Here is a 20,544-nt window from a genome sequence, read left to right as displayed (position 1 = left end):
AGTTCACACACCACTGCTGTCCTGATGGTAATACTACAACACTTATTTTGGAGAATTTTTTTTTTAATTGAATGTACAGTTGAAAATGTACAATTTTTATGATTCTTATGAAAAAATGTCAATAACTTAACTGTAATTTACTGTATTGTTGCCAAATTCGATTTACACATCACTGCTGTCCTGATAATTACTACAACACTTATTTTGGAGAAATAATACAACTTCAATTGAATATACAATTGTAAATATAATATTTATGTTTTTATGAAAAATATTCAATAACTTTACTGTAATTTACTGTATTGTTGCCAAATTCAGTTTACAGATCACTGCTGTCCTGTTGGTAATACTACAACACTTATTGTGGAGAAAAAGGACAGTTTTAATTGAATATACAATTGAAAATGTAAAATTGTTATGATTTTTATGAAAAATATCCAATAACTTTACTGTAATTAGCTGTATTGTTGCCAAATTCATTTCACACACCACTGCTGTCCTGATGGTTATACTACAACACTTATTTTGGAGAAAAAATAAAATTTTAATTGAATATACAATTGAATATATATATTTTTATAATTTTTATGAAAAATATTCAATAACTTTACTGTAATTTACTGTATTGTTGCCATATTCAGTTTACACATCACTGCTGTCCTGTTGGTAATACTACAACACTTATTTTGGAGAAAAAAGAAAATTTTAATTGAATATACAATTGTAAATGTATAATATTTATGTTTTTATGAAAAATATTCAATAACTTTACTGTAATTTACTGTATTGTTGCCAAATTCAGTTCACACACCACTGATGTCCTGATGCTTATACCACAACACTTATTTCGGAGATTTTTTTAAAATTAAATATACAATTGAAAATATATATTTTTAAGATTTTTATGAAAAATATACAATAACTTTACTGTAATTTACTGTATTGTTCCCATATTCAGTTTACACATAACTGCTGTCCTGGTGGTTATACTACAACACTTATTTTGTATAAAAAATACAATTTTAATTGAATATACAATTGAAAATGTATTTTTATAAATTTTATGAAAAATATTCAATAACTTTACTGTAATTAGCTGTATTGTTGCCAAATTCAGTTCACACACCACTGCTGTTCTGATGGTTATAATACAACACTTATTTTGGAGGAAAAAGACAATATTAATTGAATATACAATTGAAAATGTACAATTTTATGATTTTTATGAAAAATATTCAATAACTTTACTGTAATTTACTGTATTGTTGCCAAATTCAGTTTACAGATCACTGCTGTCCTGTTGGAAATACTACAACACTTATTGTGGAGAAAAAGGACAGTTTTAATTGAATATACAATTGAAAATGTAAAATTGTTATGATTTTTATGAAAAATATCCAATAACTTTACTGTAATTAGCTGTATTGTTGCCAAATTCAGTTCACACATCACTGCTGTTCTGATGGTTATAATACAACACTTATTTTGGAGGAAAAAGACAATATTAATTGAATATACAATTGAAAATGTACAATTTTATGATTTTTATGAAAAATATTCAATAACTTTACTGTAATTTACTGTATTGTTGCCAAATTCAGTTTACAGATCACTGCTGTCCTGTTGGTAATACTACAACACTTATCGTGGAGAAAAAGGACAGTTTTAATTGAATATACAATTGAAAATGTAAAATTGTTATGATTTTTATGAAAAATATCCAATAACTTTACTGTAATTAGCTGTATTGTTGCCAAATTCAGTTCACACATCACTGCTGTTCTGATGGTTATAATACAACACTTATTTTGGAGGAAAAAGACAATATTAATTGAATATACAATTGAAAATGTACAATTTTATGATTTTTATGAAAAATATTCAATAACTTTACTGTAATTTACTGTATTGTTGCCAAATTCAGTTTACAGATCACTGCTGTCCTGTTGGTAATACTACAACACTTATCGTGGAGAAAAAGGACAGTTTTAATTGAATATACAATTGAAAATGTAAAATTGTTATGATTTTTATGAAAAATATCCAATAACTTTACTGTAATTAGCTGTATTGTTGCCAAATTCAGTTCACACATCACTGCTGTTCTGATGGTTATAATACAACACTTATTTTGGAGGAAAAAGACAATATTAATTGAATATACAATTGAAAATGTACAATTTTATGATTTTTATGAAAAATATTCAATAACTTTACTGTAATTTACTGTATTGTTGCCAAATTCAGTTTACAGATCACTGCTGTCCTGTTGGTAATACTACAACACTTATCGTGGAGAAAAAGGACAGTTTTAATTGAATATACAATTGAAACTGTAAAATTGTTATGATTTTTATGAAAAATATCCAATAACTTTACTGTAATTAGCTGTATTGTTGCCAAATTCAGTTCACACATCACTGCTGTTCTGATGGTTATAATACAACACTTATTTTGGAGGAAAAAGACAATATTAATTGAATATACAATTGAAAATGTACAATTTTATGATTTTTATGAAAAATATTCAATAACTTTACTGTAATTTACTGTATTGTTGCCAAATTCAGTCTACACTCCACTGCTGTCCTGTTGGTAATACTACAACACTTAATTTGGAGAAAAATGACAATTTTAATTGAATATACAATTGAAAATATATATTTTTATGATTCTTGTGAAAAATATTCAATAACTTTACTGTAATTAGCTGTATTGTTGCCAAATTCAGTTCACACACCACTGATGTCCTGATGGTTATACTACAACACTTATTTTGGAGAAAAAATACAATTTTAATTGAATGTAGAATTGAAAATGTACAATTTTATGATTTTTATGAAAAATATTCAATAACTTTACTGTAATTCACTGTATTGTTGCCAAATTCAGTCTACACTCCACTGCTGTCCTGTTGGTAATACTACAACACTTATTTTGGAGAAAAAGGACAATTTTAATTGAATATACAATTGAAAATGTACATTTTTATGATTTTTATGAAAAATATTCAATAACTTTACTGTAATTTACTGTATTGTTGTCAAATTCAGTTCACACACCACTGATGTCCTGATGGTTATACTACAACACTTATTTTGGAGAAAAAGGAATATTTTAATTGAATATACAATTGAATATATATATTTTTATAATTTTTATGAAAAATAGTCAATAACTTTAGTGTAATTTACTGTATTGTTTTCAAATTCAGTTCACACACCGCTGATGTCCTCATGGTTATACTACAACACTTATTTTGGAGAAAAAGTACAATTTTAATTGAATATACAATTGTAAATCTATAATATTTATGTTTTTATGAAAAATATTCAATAACTTTACTGTAATTTAGTGTATTGTTGCCAAATTCAGTTTATACATCACTGCTGTCCTGATGGTTATACTACAACACTTATTTTGGAGAAAAAAGAAAATTTTTTAATTGAATGCACAATTGAAAATGTACATTTTTATGATTTTTATGAAAAAGAGTCAATAACTTTACTGTAATTCACTGTATTGTTGCCAAATTCAGTTCACACACCACTGATGTCCTGATGGTTATACTACAACACTTATTTTGGAGAAAAAGGAATATTTTAATTGAATATACAATTGAAAATGTACAATTTTTATGATTTTTATGAAAAATAGTCAATAACTTTAGTGTAATTTACTGTATTGTTTTCAAATTCAGTTCACACACCGCTGATGTCCTCATGGTTATACTACAACACTTATTTTGGAGAAAAAGTACAATTTTAATTGAATATACAATTGTAAATGTATAATATTTATGTTTTTATGAAAAATATTCAATAACTTTACTGTAATTTAGTGTATTGTTGCCAAATTCAGTTTATACATCACTGCTGTCCTGATGGTTATACTACAACACTTATTTTGGAGAAAAAAGAAATTTTTTTAATTGAATATACAATTGAAAATGTACAATTTTATGATTTTTATGAAAAATATTCAATAACTTTACTGTAATTTACTGTATTGTTGCCAAATTCAGTCTACACTCCACTGCTGTCCTGTTGGTAATACTACAACACTTAATTTGGAGAAAAATGACAATTTTAATTGAATATACAATTGAAAATATATATTTTTATGATTCTTGTGAAAAATATTCAATAACTTTACTGTAATTAGCTGTATTGTTGCCAAATTCAGTTCACACACCACTGATGTCCTGATGGTTATACTACAACACTTATTTTGGAGAAAAAATACAATTTTAATTGAATGTAGAATTGAAAATGTACAATTTTATGATTTTTATGAAAAATATTCAATAACTTTACTGTAATTCACTGTATTGTTGCCAAATTCAGTCTACACTCCACTGCTGTCCTGTTGGTAATACTACAACACTTATTTTGGAGAAAAAGGACAATTTTAATTGAATATACAATTGAAAATATATATTTTTATGATTTTTATGAAAAATATTCAATAACTTTACTGTAATTTACTGTATTGTTGTCAAATTCAGTTCACACACCACTGATGTCCTGATGGTTATACTACAACACTTATTTTGGAGAAAAAGGAATATTTTAATTGAATATACAATTGAATATATATATTTTTATAATTTTTATGAAAAATATTCAATAACTTTACTGTAATTTAGTGTATTGTTGCCAAATTCAGTTTATACATCACTGCTGTCCTGATGGTTATACTACAACACTTATTTTGGAGAAAAAAGAAAAAAATTTAATTGAATGCACAATTGAAAATGTACATTTTTATGATTTTTATGAAAAAGAGTCAATAACTTTACTGTAATTCACTGTATTGTTGCCAAATTCAGTTCACACACCACTGATGTCCTGATGGTTATACTACAACACTTATTTTGGAGAAAAAGGAATATTTTAATTGAATATACAATTGAAAATGTACAATTTTTATGATTTTTATGAAAAATAGTCAATAACTTTAGTGTAATTTACTGTATTGTTTTCAAATTCAGTTCACACACCGCTGATGTCCTCATGGTTATACTACAACACTTATTTTGGAGAAAAAGTACAATTTTAATTGAATATACAATTGTAAATGTATAATATTTATGTTTTTATGAAAAATATTCAATAACTTTACTGTAATTTAGTGTATTGTTGCCAAATTCAGTTTATACATCACTGCTGTCCTGATGGTTATACTACAACACTTATTTTGGAGAAAAAAGAAAATTTTTTAATTGAATGCACAATTGAAAATGTACATTTTTATGATTTTTATGAAAAAGAGTCAATAACTTTACTGTAATTCACTGTATTGTTGCCAAATTTAGTTCACACACCACTGATGTCCTGATGGTTATACTACACCACTTATTTTGGAGAAAAAGTACAATTTTAATTGAATATACAATTGAAAATGTATATTTTTTTATGATTTTTAGACAAAATTTCAATAACTTTACTGTAATTTACTGTATTGTTGCCAAATTCAGTTCACACACCACTGATATCCAGATGGTTATACTAAAACACTTATTTTGGAGAAAAAAATAAAATTTTAATTGAATATACAATTGAAAATGTAAAATGTTTATGATTTTTATGAAAAATATTCAATAACTTTACTGTAATTAGCTGTATTTTTGCCAAATTCAGTTCACACACCACTCATGTCCTGATGGTTATACTACAACACTTATTTTGGAGAAAAAATAATTTTTTTATTGAATATACAATTGAAAATGTAAAATTTTTATGATTCTTATGAAAAAATTTCAAGAAATTTACTCTAATTTACTGTATTGTTGCCATATTCAGTTTACACATCACTGATGTCCTTTTGGTAATACTACAAAACTTATTTTGGAGAAAAAACAAAATTTTTATTGAACATACAATTGAAAATGAACAAATTTTATGATTTTTATGAAAAATATTCAATAACTTTTCTCTAATTTACTGTATTGTTGCCAAATTAAGTTCACACACCACTGATGTTCTGATGGTTATACTACAACACTTATTTTGTATGATGTTATTGCAAAGTGAGTGTTGAGAATTCCTATGTATCACATGACATAGCCAATCATGGGAGGAGCTAAGTCTCCTCAGGTGCACTTAATGAGTGATAAGGTACTATTGTTTGGTGTGTTGGTGTGTGGCACATGCAATGGAAACAGATTGTCCTTCCTTTCTCTCCTAATGAGAGCCTTTGAACAGTTTATGTGTTCCTGACAATGTAAGTTTGTTTGCTCTGTTTTATTGTGTTAATTCCTGAGATTCTGTTTGTCTAATTCTGAAATGTGTTATGTGATTGATTCTTTTCTTATTATTTTGATGTAGGATTGCATTATGTGATAAAGGATTTATTAGTTGAAGTTCTATGGTGTTAAAGAGTATTGCAGTTTATAACACATTAAAATCTTTGTTCATTTATTATTTTTCATCTTTGTTATTTTTCATAATAAAAAGGTAATTATAACCAACAGGGCAGCAGTGATGTGTGAACTTAATTCCACAATAATGCAGTGAATTACGGTAAAGTTATTGAATATTGATCATTAAAATCATAAATATTTAACAATTTCAAATGTATATAGCATTACAAATATTTTTCCTCCAAAATAAGTGTTGTAGTATAACCAACAGGACAGCAGTGATGTGTAAACTGAATTTGGCAACAATACAGTCAATTACAGTAAAGTTATTGAATTTTGATCATAAAAACATAAAAATTTTACATTTTCAATTGTATAATCAATTAAAATTGATTTTTTTCTCCATAATAAGTGTTGTAGTATTACCAACAGGACAGCAGTGATGTGTGAAATGCATTTGGCAACAATACAGTGAACTTATTGAATATTGATCATAAAAATCATAAAAATAGAACAATTTCAAATGTATATACAATTAAAAATATTTTTCTCCAAAATAAGTGTTGTAGTATAACCAACAGGACAGCAGTGATGTGTAAACTGAATTTGGCAGCATTACAGTCAATTACAGTAAAGTTATTGAATATTTTGTATAAAATCATAAAAATTTTACATTTTCAATTGTATACAATAAAAAAATATTTTTTTCCTCCAAAATAAGTGTTGTAATATAACCATCAGCACAGCAGTGATGTGTGAACTGACTTTGGCAACAATACAGTTGATTACAGTGACCTTATTGAATATTTTTCATTAATACAAATTATACATTTACAATTGTATATTCAATTAAAATGGTACTTTTTCCTCCAAAATATGTGTTGTAGTATAACCATCAGGACATCAGTGATGTGTAAACTGAATTTGACAACAATACAGTAAATTACAGTAAAGTTATTGAATATTTTTCATAAAAATCATAAACATTTTACATTTTCAATTGTATATTCAATTAAAATGTTCTTTTTTTCTCCAAAATAAGTGTTGTTGTATAACCATCTGGACATCAGTGGTGTGTGAACTGAATTTGGCAACAATATAGTAAATTACAGTAAAGTTATTGAATTTTTTTCATAAGAATCATAAAAAATATATTTTTTTCAATTGTATATTCAATTAAAAAAAAATTCTCTCCAAAATAAGTGTTGTAGTATAACCATCAGCACAGCAGTGATGTGTGAACTGACTTTGGCAACAATACAGTTGATTACAGTGACCTTATTGAATATTTTCATTAACATCATACAAATTATACATTTACAATTGTATATTCAATTAAAATGGTACTTTTTCCTCCAAAATATCTGTTGTAGTATAACCATCAGGACATCAGTGATGTGTAAACTGAATTTGACAACAATACAGTAAATTACAGTAAAGTTATTGAATATTTTTCATAAAAATCATAAACATTTTACATTTTCAATTGTATATTCAATTAAAATGTTCTTTTTTCTCCAAAATAAGTGTTGTAGTATAACCATCTGGACATCAGTGGTGTGTGAACTGAATTTGGCAACAATATAGTAAATTACAGTAAAGTTATTGAAATTTTTTCATAAGAATCATAAAAAATATATTTTTTCAATTGTATATTCAATTAAAAAAAATTTCTCTCCAAAATAAGTGTTGTAGTATAACCATCTGGACATCAGTGGTGTGTGAACTGAATTTGGCAACAATATAGTAAATTACAGTAAAGTTATTGAAATTTTTTCATAAGAATCATAAAAAATATATTTTTTCAATTGTATATTCAATTTAAAAAAAATTCTCTCCAAAATAAGTGTTGTAGTATAACCATCAGGACATCAGTGGTGTGTGAATTGAATTTGGCAACAATACAGTAAATTACAGTAAAGTTATTGAATATTTTTCATAAAAATCATAAAAATTGTACATTTTCAATTGTATATTATATTTAAAATTTCTTTTTTCTCCTAAATAAGTGTTGTAGTATAACCATCAGGACATTAGTGGTGTATGAACTGAATTCGGCAACAATACAGTTGATTACAGTGACCTTATTGAATATTTTCATTAACATCATACAAATTATACATTTACAATTGTATATTCAATTAAAATGGTACTTTTTCCTCCAAAATATCTGTTGTAGTATAACCATCAGGACATCAGTGATGTGTAAACTGAATTTGACAACAATACAGTAAATTACAGTAAAGTTATTGACTCTTTTTCATAAAAATCATAAACATTTTACATTTTCAATTGTATATTCAATTAAAATGTTCTTTTTTCTCCAAAATAAGTGTTGTAGTATAACCATCTGGACATCAGTGGTGTGTGAACTGAATTTGGCAACAATATAGTAAATTACAGTAAAGTTATTGAAATTTTTTCATAAGAATCATAAAAAATATATTTTTTCAATTGTATATTCAATTAAAAAAAATTTCTCCCCAAAATAAGTGTTGTAGTATAACCATCTGGACATCAGTGGTGTGTGAACTGAATTTGGCAACAATATAGTAAATTACAGTAAAGTTATTGAAATTTTTTCATAAGAATCATAAAAAATATATTTTTTCAATTGTATATTCAATTAAAAAAAATTTCTCTCCAAAATAAGTGTTGTAGTATAACCATCAGGACATCAGTGGTGTGTGAATTGAATTTGGCAACAATACAGTAAATTACAGTAAAGTTATTGAATATTTTTCATAAAAATCATAAAAATTGTACATTTTCAATTGTATATTATATTTAAAATTTCTTTTTTCTCCTAAATAAGTGTTGTAGTATAACCATCAGGACATTAGTGGTGTATGAACTGAATTCGGCAACAATACAGTTGATTACAGTGACCTTATTGAATATTTTCATTAACATCATACAAATTATACATTTACAATTGTATTTTCAATTAAAATGGTCTTTTTTCTCCAAAATAAGTGTTGTAGTACAACCACCAGGACAGCAGTGATGTGTAAACTGGATTTGGCAACAATACAGTAAAATACAGTAAAGTTATTGAATATTTTGTATAAAAATCATTAAAAATGTACATTTTCAATTGTATATTCAATTAAAACTGTACTTTTTCTCCAAAATAAGTGTTGTAGTATAACCATCAGGACAGCAGTGATGTGTAAACTGAATTTGGCAACAATACACTAAATTACAGTAAAGTTATTGAATATTTTTCATAAAAACATAAATATTATACATTTACAATTGTATATTCAATTAAAATTGTACTTTTTCTCCAAAATAAGTGTTGTAGTATAACCATCAGGACATCAGTGGTGTGTGAACTGAATTTGGCAACAATACAGTAAATTACACTAAAGTTATTGACTATTTTTCATAAAAATCATAAAAATGTACATTTTCAATTGTGTATTCAATTAAAATTGTACTTTTTCTCCAAAATAAGTGTTGTAGTATAACCATCAGGACAGCAGTGATGTGTAAACTGAATTTGGCAACAATACAGTAAATTACAGTAAAGTTATTGAATATTTTTCATAAAAACATAAATAGTATACATTTACAATTGTATATTCAATTAAAATTGTACTTTTTCTCCTAAATAAGTGTTGTAGTATAACCATCAGGACATGAGTGGTGTGTGAACTGAATTTGACAACAATACAGTAAATTACAGTAAAGTTATTGAATATTTTTCATAAAAATCATAAACATTTTACATTTTCAATTGTATATTCAATTAAAATGTTCATTGTTCTCCAAAATAAGTTGTAGTATAACCATCTGGACATCAGTGGTGTGTGAACTGAATTTGGCAACAATATAGTAAATTACAGTAAAGTTATTGAAATTTTTTCATAAGAATCATAAAAATTGTACATTTTCAATTGTATTTTCAATTAAAGTTGTCTTTTTTCAACAAAATAAGTGTTGTAGTACAACCATCAGGACAGCAGTGATGTGTAAACTTAATTTGGCAACAATACAGTAAATTACAGTAAAGTTATTGAATATTTTTCATAAAAACATAAATGTTATACATTTTCAATTGTATATTCAATTAAAATTGTCTTTTTTTCTACAAAATAAGTGTTGTAGTACAACCACCATGACAGCAGTTATGTGTAAACTTAATTTGGCAACAATACAGTAAATTACAGTAAAGTTATTGAATATTTTTCATAATAACATAAATATTATACATTTACAATTGTATATTCAATTAAAATTGTACTTTTTCTCCAAAATAAGTGTTGTAGTATAACCATCAGGACATCAGTGGTGTGTGAACTGAATTTGGCAACAATACAGTAAATTACAGTAAGGTTATTGACTATTTTTCATAAAAATCATAAAAATGTACATTTTCAATTGTGTATTCAATTAAAATTGTACTTTTTCTCCAAAAGAAGTGTTGTAGTATAACCATCAGGACAGCAGTGATGTGTAAACTGAATTTGGCAACAATACACTAAATTACAGTAAAGTTATTGAATATTTTTCATAAAAACATAAATATTATACATTTACAATTGTATATTCAATTAAAATTGTACTTTTTCTCCAAAATAAGTGTTGCAGTATAACCATCAGAACATCAGCGGTGTGTGAACTGAATTTGACAACAATATAGTAAATTACACTAAAGTTATTGACTATTTTTCATAAAAATCATAAAAAATGTACATTTTCAATTGTATATTCAATTAAAATATTCTATTTTCTCCAAAATAAATGTTGTAGTATAACCATCTGGACATCAGTGGTGTGTGAACTGAATTTGACAACAATACAGTAAATTACAGTAAAGTTATTGACTATTTTTCATAAAACTCATAACAAATATACATTTTCAATTGTATATTCAATTAAAATTGTACTTTTTCTCCAAAATAAGTGTTGTAGTATAACCATCAGGACATCAGCAGTGTGTGAACTGAATTTGACAACAATACAGTAAATTAAACTAAAGTTATTGACTATTTTTCATAAAAATCATAAACATTTTACATTTTCAATTGTATATTTAATTAAAATATTCTTTTTTCTCCAAAATAACTGTTGTAGTATAACCCTCAGGACATCAGTGGTGTGTGAACTGAATTTGACTACAATAGAGTAAATTACAGTAAAGTTATTGAGTATTTTTCATAAAACTCATAACAAATATACATTTTCAGTTGTATATTCAATTAAAATTGTCTTTTTTCTCCAAAATAAGTGTTGTAGTATAACCATCAGGACATCAGGGGTGTGTGAACTGAATTTGGCCACAATACAGTAAATTACAGTAAAGTTATTGAATATTTTTCATAAAAATCATAAATTGTTTACATTTTCAATTGTATATTCAATCAAAATTTTATTTTTTTCTCCAGAATAAGTGTTGTAGTATAACCATAAGGACATCAGTGGTTTGTGAACTGAATTTGGCCACAATACAGATAATTACAGTAAAGTTGTTGGATATTTTTTCATAAAAATCATAACAATTTTACATTTTCATTAATGTATATTCAATTACAATTTTCTTTTTTCTCCAAAATAAGTGTTGTAGTATAACCATCAGGACATCAGTGGTGTGTGAACTGAATTTGGCAACAATACAGCTAATTACAGTACAGTTATTGAATATTTTTTCATAAGAATCATAAAAAATATACATTTTCAATTGTATATTCAATTAAAATATTATTTTTTCTCCAAAATAAGTGTTGTAGTATAACCATCAGGACGTCAGTGGTGTGTGAACTGAATTTGGCAACAATACAGCTAATTACAGTAAAGTTATTAAATATTTTTAATAAAAATCATAAAAATTGTACATTTTCAATCAATTAAAATGTTTTTTTTTTCTCCAAAATAAGTGTTGTAGTATAACCATCAGGACATCAGTGGTGTGTGAACTGAATTTGGCAACAATATAGTAAATTACAGTAAAGTTATTGAAATTTTTTCATAAGAATCATAAAAAATAAATTTTTTCAATTGTATATTCAATTAATTTTTTTTCTCCAAAATAAGTGTTGTATTATAACCATAAGGACATCAGTGCTGTGTGAACTGAATTTGGCAACAATACAGTAAATTACAGTAAAGTTATTGACATTTTTTCATAAGAATCATAGAAATTGTACATTTACAATTGTACATTCAATTAAAAAAAAAAATTCTCCAAAATAAGTGTTTTAGTATAACCATCAGGACAGCAGTGGTGTGTGAACTGAATTTGGCAACAATACAGATTACAGTGAACTTATTGTATATTTTTCATAAACATCATACAAATTATACATTTTCAATTGTAAATTCAATTAAATATATTTTTTCCAAAATAAGTGTTGTAGTAATTATCAGGACAGCAGTGATGTGTAAACTGAATTTTGGCAACATACAGTGAACTACAGCAAAGTTATTGAATATTTTTCATAAAAATCATAAAATTATTCATTTTCAATAGTATATACAATTTAAAATGTATTTTTCTCTAAATGAGTATTGTAGTATAAACAACAGGGTAGCAGTGATGTGAAAACTGAATTTGGCAACAATGCAGTAGCCTATATTATAGTGAAGTTATTGAATTTTTTTTAATAAATATAAAAATTATGCAAAAATATTTTCTCCCCAAATTAAGTGTTGTAGTATAAACAATGGGTCAACAGTGATGTGTAAACTGAATTTGGTGACACTGTAGTGTGTGACAGTGAAGTTATCGACTGTTTTCGCAGTAAAGCTTTTCGGGTTTTGCACTTTGCAGACGGTCCCTTAGGATCTGTCTTTCGGCCGCCTGCGCATAGAGATCAATGTATTTTGTCCAATGCGAGGGAAAGCTCGTTTCGCGGAAAATTAGGTTGTAGCTGCTTATCTATGTTACTGCGATTAAAAAGAGGTGACATTTGTGTATTAACAACATTCAGCTGAGAAGTTATTGACCCGGGAAGTTCGAATCTGCGAATTTATTGCCAACTTTACTTAACTCACCAAGAATGTAATAAATCGAACCTCCAGCTGTCGGAAAATAGATTTGGCCCTCTCATTTTCTCTGTAGAGGTTTGCCATGCAGCTGACCGTGGTGATTGATTAACTAGGCACAAAATCATCATCCCTGAGAGTTAAAGATGCACTCATTCATTCCTCCGTTTTGCTGCTGCGTGTGGATTAACCGGTCCAGTGCGCGCGCTGTCTTATTATGACGTTTCTCACAAATCCAATCAGCGTGCCTGCTGTCGTGTCCTGAAAAATAAAATGAAAAATAAAATAAAATAAAGATTCTGCATAATTTCTCATTTATCATTCCTGATATCTGTTTTAAATGAGAATGCAATTATGTAAACAAAGTGACTCGTCAAATTATTAAATTAAATTCTCCATCAGCATTTGCCAAGAGCCAAGTGAATACGACATATTTTCTTATTCTTTGAGATTTTGCTTTTTAGTTTGTAAAAAAGAATATTCTGATTTTTTTAGACTATTCTGAATTAGCTTTTGGTTAAATATTTTATCGATAAATATAAGAGCAAATCGTATTTATTTGAAAGTTTTTATTACCAAGGAAAATGTTGTGTATATTTTTTTATAGTGCATAGTTTTATATCGTTTTTATTCCACTCTACATCCTATCGTATTGTATTACCGTGTCAAAATTAAATAAAACTTTGTAAAGGCTACCGTGTCCTGTTTTTCAACAGCTCTGGTCCAATCCAGAGCCATGGTCCAATCCATAGACAGTAAAAGAAGGTCCAATCAGAGTTTAGCTGTCGTGTCCATGGGGTGAAAGGCAACTACGGCAAGCAAAGGTAGTCAGAAAGAACGGTGCTGAGTAAACATCAGCAGGATTTCAGTTACTCCACTGTGCCTGAATAAATAGGACGAACATTTACGCGTAAACTGTGATTCATAGCAGGTGAGTAAATAAATTTGCATGTGTGTGTTGTTATATTGCTGTAAGGTGTGTTAAGAGAGACGCAGAAAAGCGTTCAGATGACTGGGCAACGTAACGTTAAACTGTTTGCAACTGCTGTTTGAGTGTCTAGACTGCTCTTCTTATTATGTTTCAATATTCATATCTATATATTTTTTTCTTTCATTTTCCACGTTTCAACAGATTATATTCCGTATTATCTGAATAGTGTGCTGGTAATGATGACATTACTTTCATCCACCATCTGTTTTGATTCCTCATTTTTCAAGTTCACCCATATATCAGCCACATAAACCCATTTCTCAGATGTAACGTTATAACTTACTGCTTTTTCATTATAAATATTCTGTGTAATCTTATCATGACGTCTCTTGAAGTGTGTGTTGCTCTCATTGGTCAAATACTTGTGAAGTAAGGGCTACTTTAGCTGTAGTATCATATTAATGGAGCTGACATTCTTTTCTCACATGAACTCTTATTACCTTGTGATTTCAGTGTAATGAGATTGAAAGAGAGGTCTGGGCAGCTCAGATTATGGAGCTGGTTCTTGCTCTGCTCCAGCTGTATGCTGTCTATATGGGCTCATGGAGGACAGCATGGAGTACCAGCTGCTTCAAATCAAGATCCCCCGCCAATCATCCGGCTGGACAGGAACATGGTTCAGGATAAAGAGTGAGTACGTTTGTATTCACTATACTCATTATAGTCGTTTATACAGCCTATACATGTATCCAAATTTAGTGAAACTGTTCTAGTGAAATGTATTTTTATAGCGTTTGTTGATTTTTGAGTGGATTCTCTCTGCCAAATGACCTTGCACTGGAGCAGTCTGTCCTGATCTCTGCCCGCCTGTCTTTCAGCGAATAATATGTCAGGAAAACAAAGGTCACACTTAAACCTCATCCACGAAACTCATATTAATATTATTTCTCTTTACTAATTTAATAGTAACTAATAAATTATCATTTTTTGTTGTGAATTTTAGTTTCATGTTCTGTAGCTAATGGTTAACGGGTAATGTTGAAATCAATGTTTGCTGCTTAATATTTTTGTCGAAACTGTGAATGAACTCTATCCTCCAAAATGTTTAGGGTATACACACACACACACACACACAAAGAGAGAGAATAACATATTACGAGGTTTCGAATACAGTTGATTCGGGAGTAATGTCGCACTCTCAACACAGAGGAGTGGGTAACTGTGTTTTTATCATGTGTCTCTATTGCTTTTTCTGAAATCGGTCATTTGATATGGGCTCACTTTACTTTCACGTCACTGAAAATATTGAATATAAGAACGACAAACAATGATACAATTATTAATACATTATTAATTTATTCCAAACAGAAACACCATAAGTTATCCTTTGTCAACTAAAATTACTGGTACCTCAACTCTATTTGCCACAACCAAGATTTACAAAGAATATGTAATTTATAAATGCTTCATAGTTGGCAAATGTTTTAATTATGTTATGAGAAACAATTTTTGTGTTGTCTTTGTTTAAACACTATCATGAAGTAATAACTACCTTATAAAACATAAAGAATAAATATTAATAAAGATGATTAATTCCCATGCTGGACTATCCTTGGTTTTTGAGGTGTAGGTTCATTGTCTTCTGATTTGGGATCGGACTCAAACATGTATGGTTGAGTTTCACCGGTTGCATCAATTAAACATCAGAAGTTTTCAAAACAGTTCCACAAGTGTAATGGTGGGACATTGAAAATTATTTTAATTTACAAAACTCAGCAGTGGCTGTTTACGTTCAAGTATTGAATGTGACATGCCTATCAAAATGAAGTGTTGGAGAGGGGGTCAAAAACAGGATAGAAAATGACTTATTACTTTTAAATAAAGATGTAGTTTATTTGTTTAATTATTTTTAAATGTAAAAATCTTGCTGACATTGTAAGTGTGATGGCAAAGAGAACATTATAACCCCCTTAATGACCCCTTAAAAAAAAACGAAAACAATTTTTTTTTTATTGTAATAATATTGCACAGTATAACTGTTTTTATTGTATTGTTTTTATCAAATAAATCAGCCTGGGTAAGCATTAGAAATAAATAAATATTGTGGTAAAATAGAAATAGACCCTTTTTGGCCCTAGTTGGATATGACGGCATATAAAGGATGCCAGTAGATTTATCTATAGGGTGAAAGTTTACCCTATTTATTTTTCTTAATGCATCATATAGATCGCACTGTGAATAATTAATCCGTGCCTATGTTATATTCTTTATTACCTTGTCATAGCTGGACCATTCGTTAAATTACAGATAATTACAGATATAATTTAGTCAAATCAATCCCGCCCTGCAAGCCTCCACGTTTGAGTGTAACAGCCACATCTCAAAACCCAATCAAGAAATAATGCACAGAACCAAGTGGTTTTTTTTTTTCGACAATCATCTTCACTTCGATATACTAGAAAATATATGTTTTAACTTCAATTTTATCTTGACTTTGATCAGCCAAAGGTTACAGTTATCGACTGATGCTGATCATCTTAAATTGGCCAAATACGAATCCACCTCTGGCTAATATTGTTCCGTCTGTAATCTAACCTCACTTCTGTTCTGTTGTAGCCACATCATGGAGCATTTAGAAGGGGTGATTGAAAAGCCGGAGTCGGACATGACGCCTCAAGAGCTGCAGCTTCACTATTTCAAGATGCACGACTATGATGGCAACAATCTGCTGGATGGACTTGAGCTTGCCACTGCCATTACTCATGTGCACAGAGAGGTGTGTGCTCTAATTTGAGCTTTGACTGTACACTACTGGTTCAAAGTTTGGACACAGCCTTCTTAGAGGTGCACGATTAATCACTTAAAGATTGCGCTCTCAATTTAAACACCCACACAATCTTATTCCTAAATGACAACGATTTGGTTATGTCTATTAAACATTTGACTAAATCATACTGGAACATTCGGTAACACTTTACTTGAAGAGGTGTGCACAAGACTGACATGACACCCTCATTACCATGACATGACATATGACAAGTGTCTTTTGCTCAATAATGACATTTTGAATGCAAATATGACATTGTTTAAGATGTCTTTGTTATGACATCTTGACATAAACCAATACATCATAACCTGTCAAGTGTCGAGTTAAACTGTCATGTGGTTGGCTTTGACATTGGCTGTCATGAGGCCATTATAACTGTGGCATGAATATTTTTATGACCTCAACTACAGTGGTACTAATTGAATTTATCATTAAAAAGCTATAATGGCTTCATGACAGCCAATATCAAAACCAACCACCTGAGAGTTTATGTAATGTTAACCAATAAAGCTAGGTGGTTTCTTAAGTTTGATAATTCATCTGATCTGTCATGTTTATGACAGGTTGTGTTGTCTTAGTAATGTCAAGTTGTCATGATAAAGACACTGACAGGTTATGATGTATTGGTTTATGTCAAGGTGTCATAACAAAGACATCTCAAACAATGTCATATTTGCATTAAAAATGTCATAACTGAGCGAATGACACTTAATGACAGCTGTCACAAACATGCATAAAACTTCCTTCATATTCATGTCATGATTATGAAGGTGTCATGTTAGTCTTATGCACACCCCTTGAAGTAAAGTGTTACCAAACATTCAAATATGTGTTGTTGCTGACCCAGAGAGTGAAATTGTGATGTATAGGGATAAAATAGCTTCACAAACAGTCTTTTCAACTGCATAGTATTGTTATTTCTGACATACAGTTACTCAGATTATCACAGAAGTACTTTTTACAGTTGTGATCAAAATAGAGCAAATCTCAAAAACACTTCAAATAACTATTGCATCGACTAGGTGGCGAGTCGGCGACAAGTGCCTGTTAAAAGTATGTATTTGTCTTTGAATCATTGATTCAAGAGATTTGTTAAAAATGCTGATTCAGCAGTAATAAAACGAGTGAAGTATTTATGAGTGAGTCGTTGAATCATTAGCACTATTCGGACGGGATTAGTTTTACAAGGGTAGATGGAGTAATGTGTTTTTTACCACAGACACCTGTAATAATATTGGCCAATTTGCATGGGATAAGATATCTCAGTTAAACCAGCAAGAAGTGGGAGGGATAACTCAATCTTCCTGTTGTCATGTGTGTTACGTTGCTTCCTGATATCTATATTTCTATATGAAGAGTTCAGATGCAAAAGCCTCTAAGTGCCATTTGAAATTTTCTTCTAGAAAGATCGTTTTTATCAAGCTTGTATATTTAAGTTCAGTAATTTCACTTAAATTGCAATGAGGATTACCTATTAATTGTCATTTAAGTGAAATTATTGAACTTGAATATATAAGCTTGATAAAAATGATCATTTTAGAAGAAAATTTCAAATGGCACTTAGAGGCTTTTGCATCTGAACTCTTCATATGTAAAACAGTTAAGTCGATGTATTAATTAAATTCAGTTTGGATTATGTTGGTCTTAGGCACTTACAGTACCTAATGCTAAAAGATGTTTCGTGCCCCTAACAAGTTCTTTCAGCTTTTTGAAACAATTATAGCAATGTATATAGAAAAATAACTAGTGTTGTCTCCTGGCTTTTGGTTTCCAGGAAAAAGGAGACGATAGCCAGCCAATGAAGGAAGAGGATCTCATCATTCTCATTGATGACGTCCTCCGAGACGATGACAAAAACAACGATGGCTACATTGACTATGCAGAGTTTGCGAGGTCTCTGGAGTAAAAGACGACGGGAACAACCGTGGCCTTACTGTGAATGCAGATTACCTCTGGTGTACAAATCTCCAGCACATTCCTTCATGCGTGCCTGCGATTTCACAGGCGCGGTATATTCATGCTTTAGTATAACCGGTATAAAATATGTCGTACAACGAAATCACGTAGTGACATGAGATGCTTTGTGTTAATGCCATCTGTGTAACATTAATTCATTGTTGCACTCACATCTGCATCTCTAATCAGAATGGGCCCTTGATGTTTAAACTGCCAAATTTATAAGCTATAAACAAGCATATGTTGTTATTATTGAATAAATACTTTTGCAGTGACACTCTCCTGCAAAGCTGATGGTTAAATGAAGCTAAAGTGGGATGTAATCGCTGCTCTGCTGTTGAATGATGGCAAACATGCACTCTTTCTGCCTTAAAGGGATTATCACTGTTAATGTCATTATAAAAATACCCATTCAAAACGATCTGAAAGGACATAACTTTCACATGTTGAGCACAGAACATCTAGTGCAGATTTGGGTTTACCTAGATTTACATTGAAATTTGCAAAATGCTTGTTCGGACCTGGATGAATCCCAATGTAGAGCTAATGCTACTTTGGTTGGATTTAACAGCTACCATCTATTTGATGAAGTTGTCCATTTCTAGAACAGAAATGTCCACTAAAACATCAGGGTGAACTGATTTTCAGCTTGCTATAGAGTCTGAATGTACACAAAATGTCATATGGGTCAATGACATGATGCTGTTTTTGTTAGGACCTACAGTATTATGTTATTCAGAAAAACAATTAAATTTAAAGTGACTTTAATGCACTTCTTCCATAATGAACAATCTTTTTGATATTTTTTTGAGGCATAAATTAAAAATAGCCGGGGTGATGCTATTACCAATATGATAATGAAGAAGAATGCCTCAATATTAGAAATTATTGAAAACTGAAAATAGTTTGGTATAATATTGTTAGTCCCTAGAAAAACACGTTTCTTACAAAACTGTTTATTATTATTTGTTGTGTGCCAAATCAGTTGTTTGGTTCAAGCAAAATGCAGAAAAAAAGCTTCCCTGATAATGCAGTGGGATAAAAGTTTGTAACCAGCAAAAAAGCACATTTCTAAGACCTTGGCACGGATGTTTTCAACAAAGTATTTCAAAGATTGTCATTGACCCATGTCTGTTTATTTTACATACTGTACATAAAATGGCAAGAAGAACAGCATTTGACAAACCATGTGTAATTTATTTCTACCAAATCTGTAAATCGTTATTGACTGAATAGAAATGTCATTTAAAAGCTCATAGAGTCTATTGTACATTTCTTATGAGATGAGAATGACATGTTCATAATGATCCTTATTTAAAGTCTACAGTGTAAAGAGAACCTAGTTTAATTGTCACAGTTTAGTATTGATAAAGAAAATCAATATAAATGTAGTTATTTTGTCTAGAGAGATGTAGCAATAATTGAGAGAAAATATGTTACGTGTGACTGCAAATAATAAAGACAGAAAATGTCGAT

The 20,544-nt window shown here is 29.1% G+C and overlaps 2 protein-coding genes across 2 annotated transcripts in view; one reads left to right on the top strand and one right to left on the bottom strand.

Annotated features, from left to right (window-relative positions):
* ttc7a (tetratricopeptide repeat domain 7A) overlaps window positions 1–13,529 on the bottom strand; it is a 94,971-nt gene extending 81,442 nt beyond the window's left edge. Inside the window, exon 1 of the mRNA XM_039653295.2 lies at window positions 13,385–13,529. Coding sequence (XP_039509229.2) covers window positions 13,385–13,441 — 57 coding nt within the window. The 5' untranslated portion in view covers window positions 13,442–13,529. The remainder of the gene's footprint in view (window positions 1–13,384) is intronic.
* Window positions 13,530–14,129: 600 nt separating this feature from the next.
* On the top strand, window positions 14,130–20,541 carry mcfd2 (multiple coagulation factor deficiency 2, ER cargo receptor complex subunit). The gene is made up of 4 exons (XM_039653329.2): window positions 14,130–14,285; window positions 14,799–14,975; window positions 16,902–17,061; window positions 18,887–20,541. The coding sequence occupies exons 2-4, from the start codon at window positions 14,803–14,805 to the stop codon at window positions 19,016–19,018; spliced, it is 465 nt and encodes a 154-aa protein (XP_039509263.1). The 5' UTR covers window positions 14,130–14,285; window positions 14,799–14,802; the 3' UTR covers window positions 19,019–20,541.
* Window positions 20,542–20,544: the final 3 nt, after the last annotated feature.

Source organism: Pimephales promelas, chromosome 11 (assembly GCF_988280905.1).
Source record: "Pimephales promelas chromosome 11, fPimPro1.hap1.1, whole genome shotgun sequence".
Lineage (NCBI taxonomy): Eukaryota > Metazoa > Chordata > Actinopteri > Cypriniformes > Leuciscidae > Pimephales > Pimephales promelas.
Note: the sequence above shows the minus strand (reverse complement) of the source record. Positions and strands in the feature narration are given on the sequence as shown.

Excerpts from the sequence above, each read along its gene's own strand:
- mcfd2 (XM_039653329.2), top strand. The coding sequence starts at position 14,803 with ATGAGATTGAAAGAGAGGTCTGGGCAGCTCAGATTATGGAGCTGGTTC. Across the intron at positions 14,976-16,901 it reads AACATGGTTCAGGATAAAGA|CCACATCATGGAGCATTTAG; the intron begins GTGAGTACGTTT and ends GTTCTGTTGTAG. Across the intron at positions 17,062-18,886 it reads TTACTCATGTGCACAGAGAG|GAAAAAGGAGACGATAGCCA; the intron begins GTGTGTGCTCTA and ends TTTGGTTTCCAG.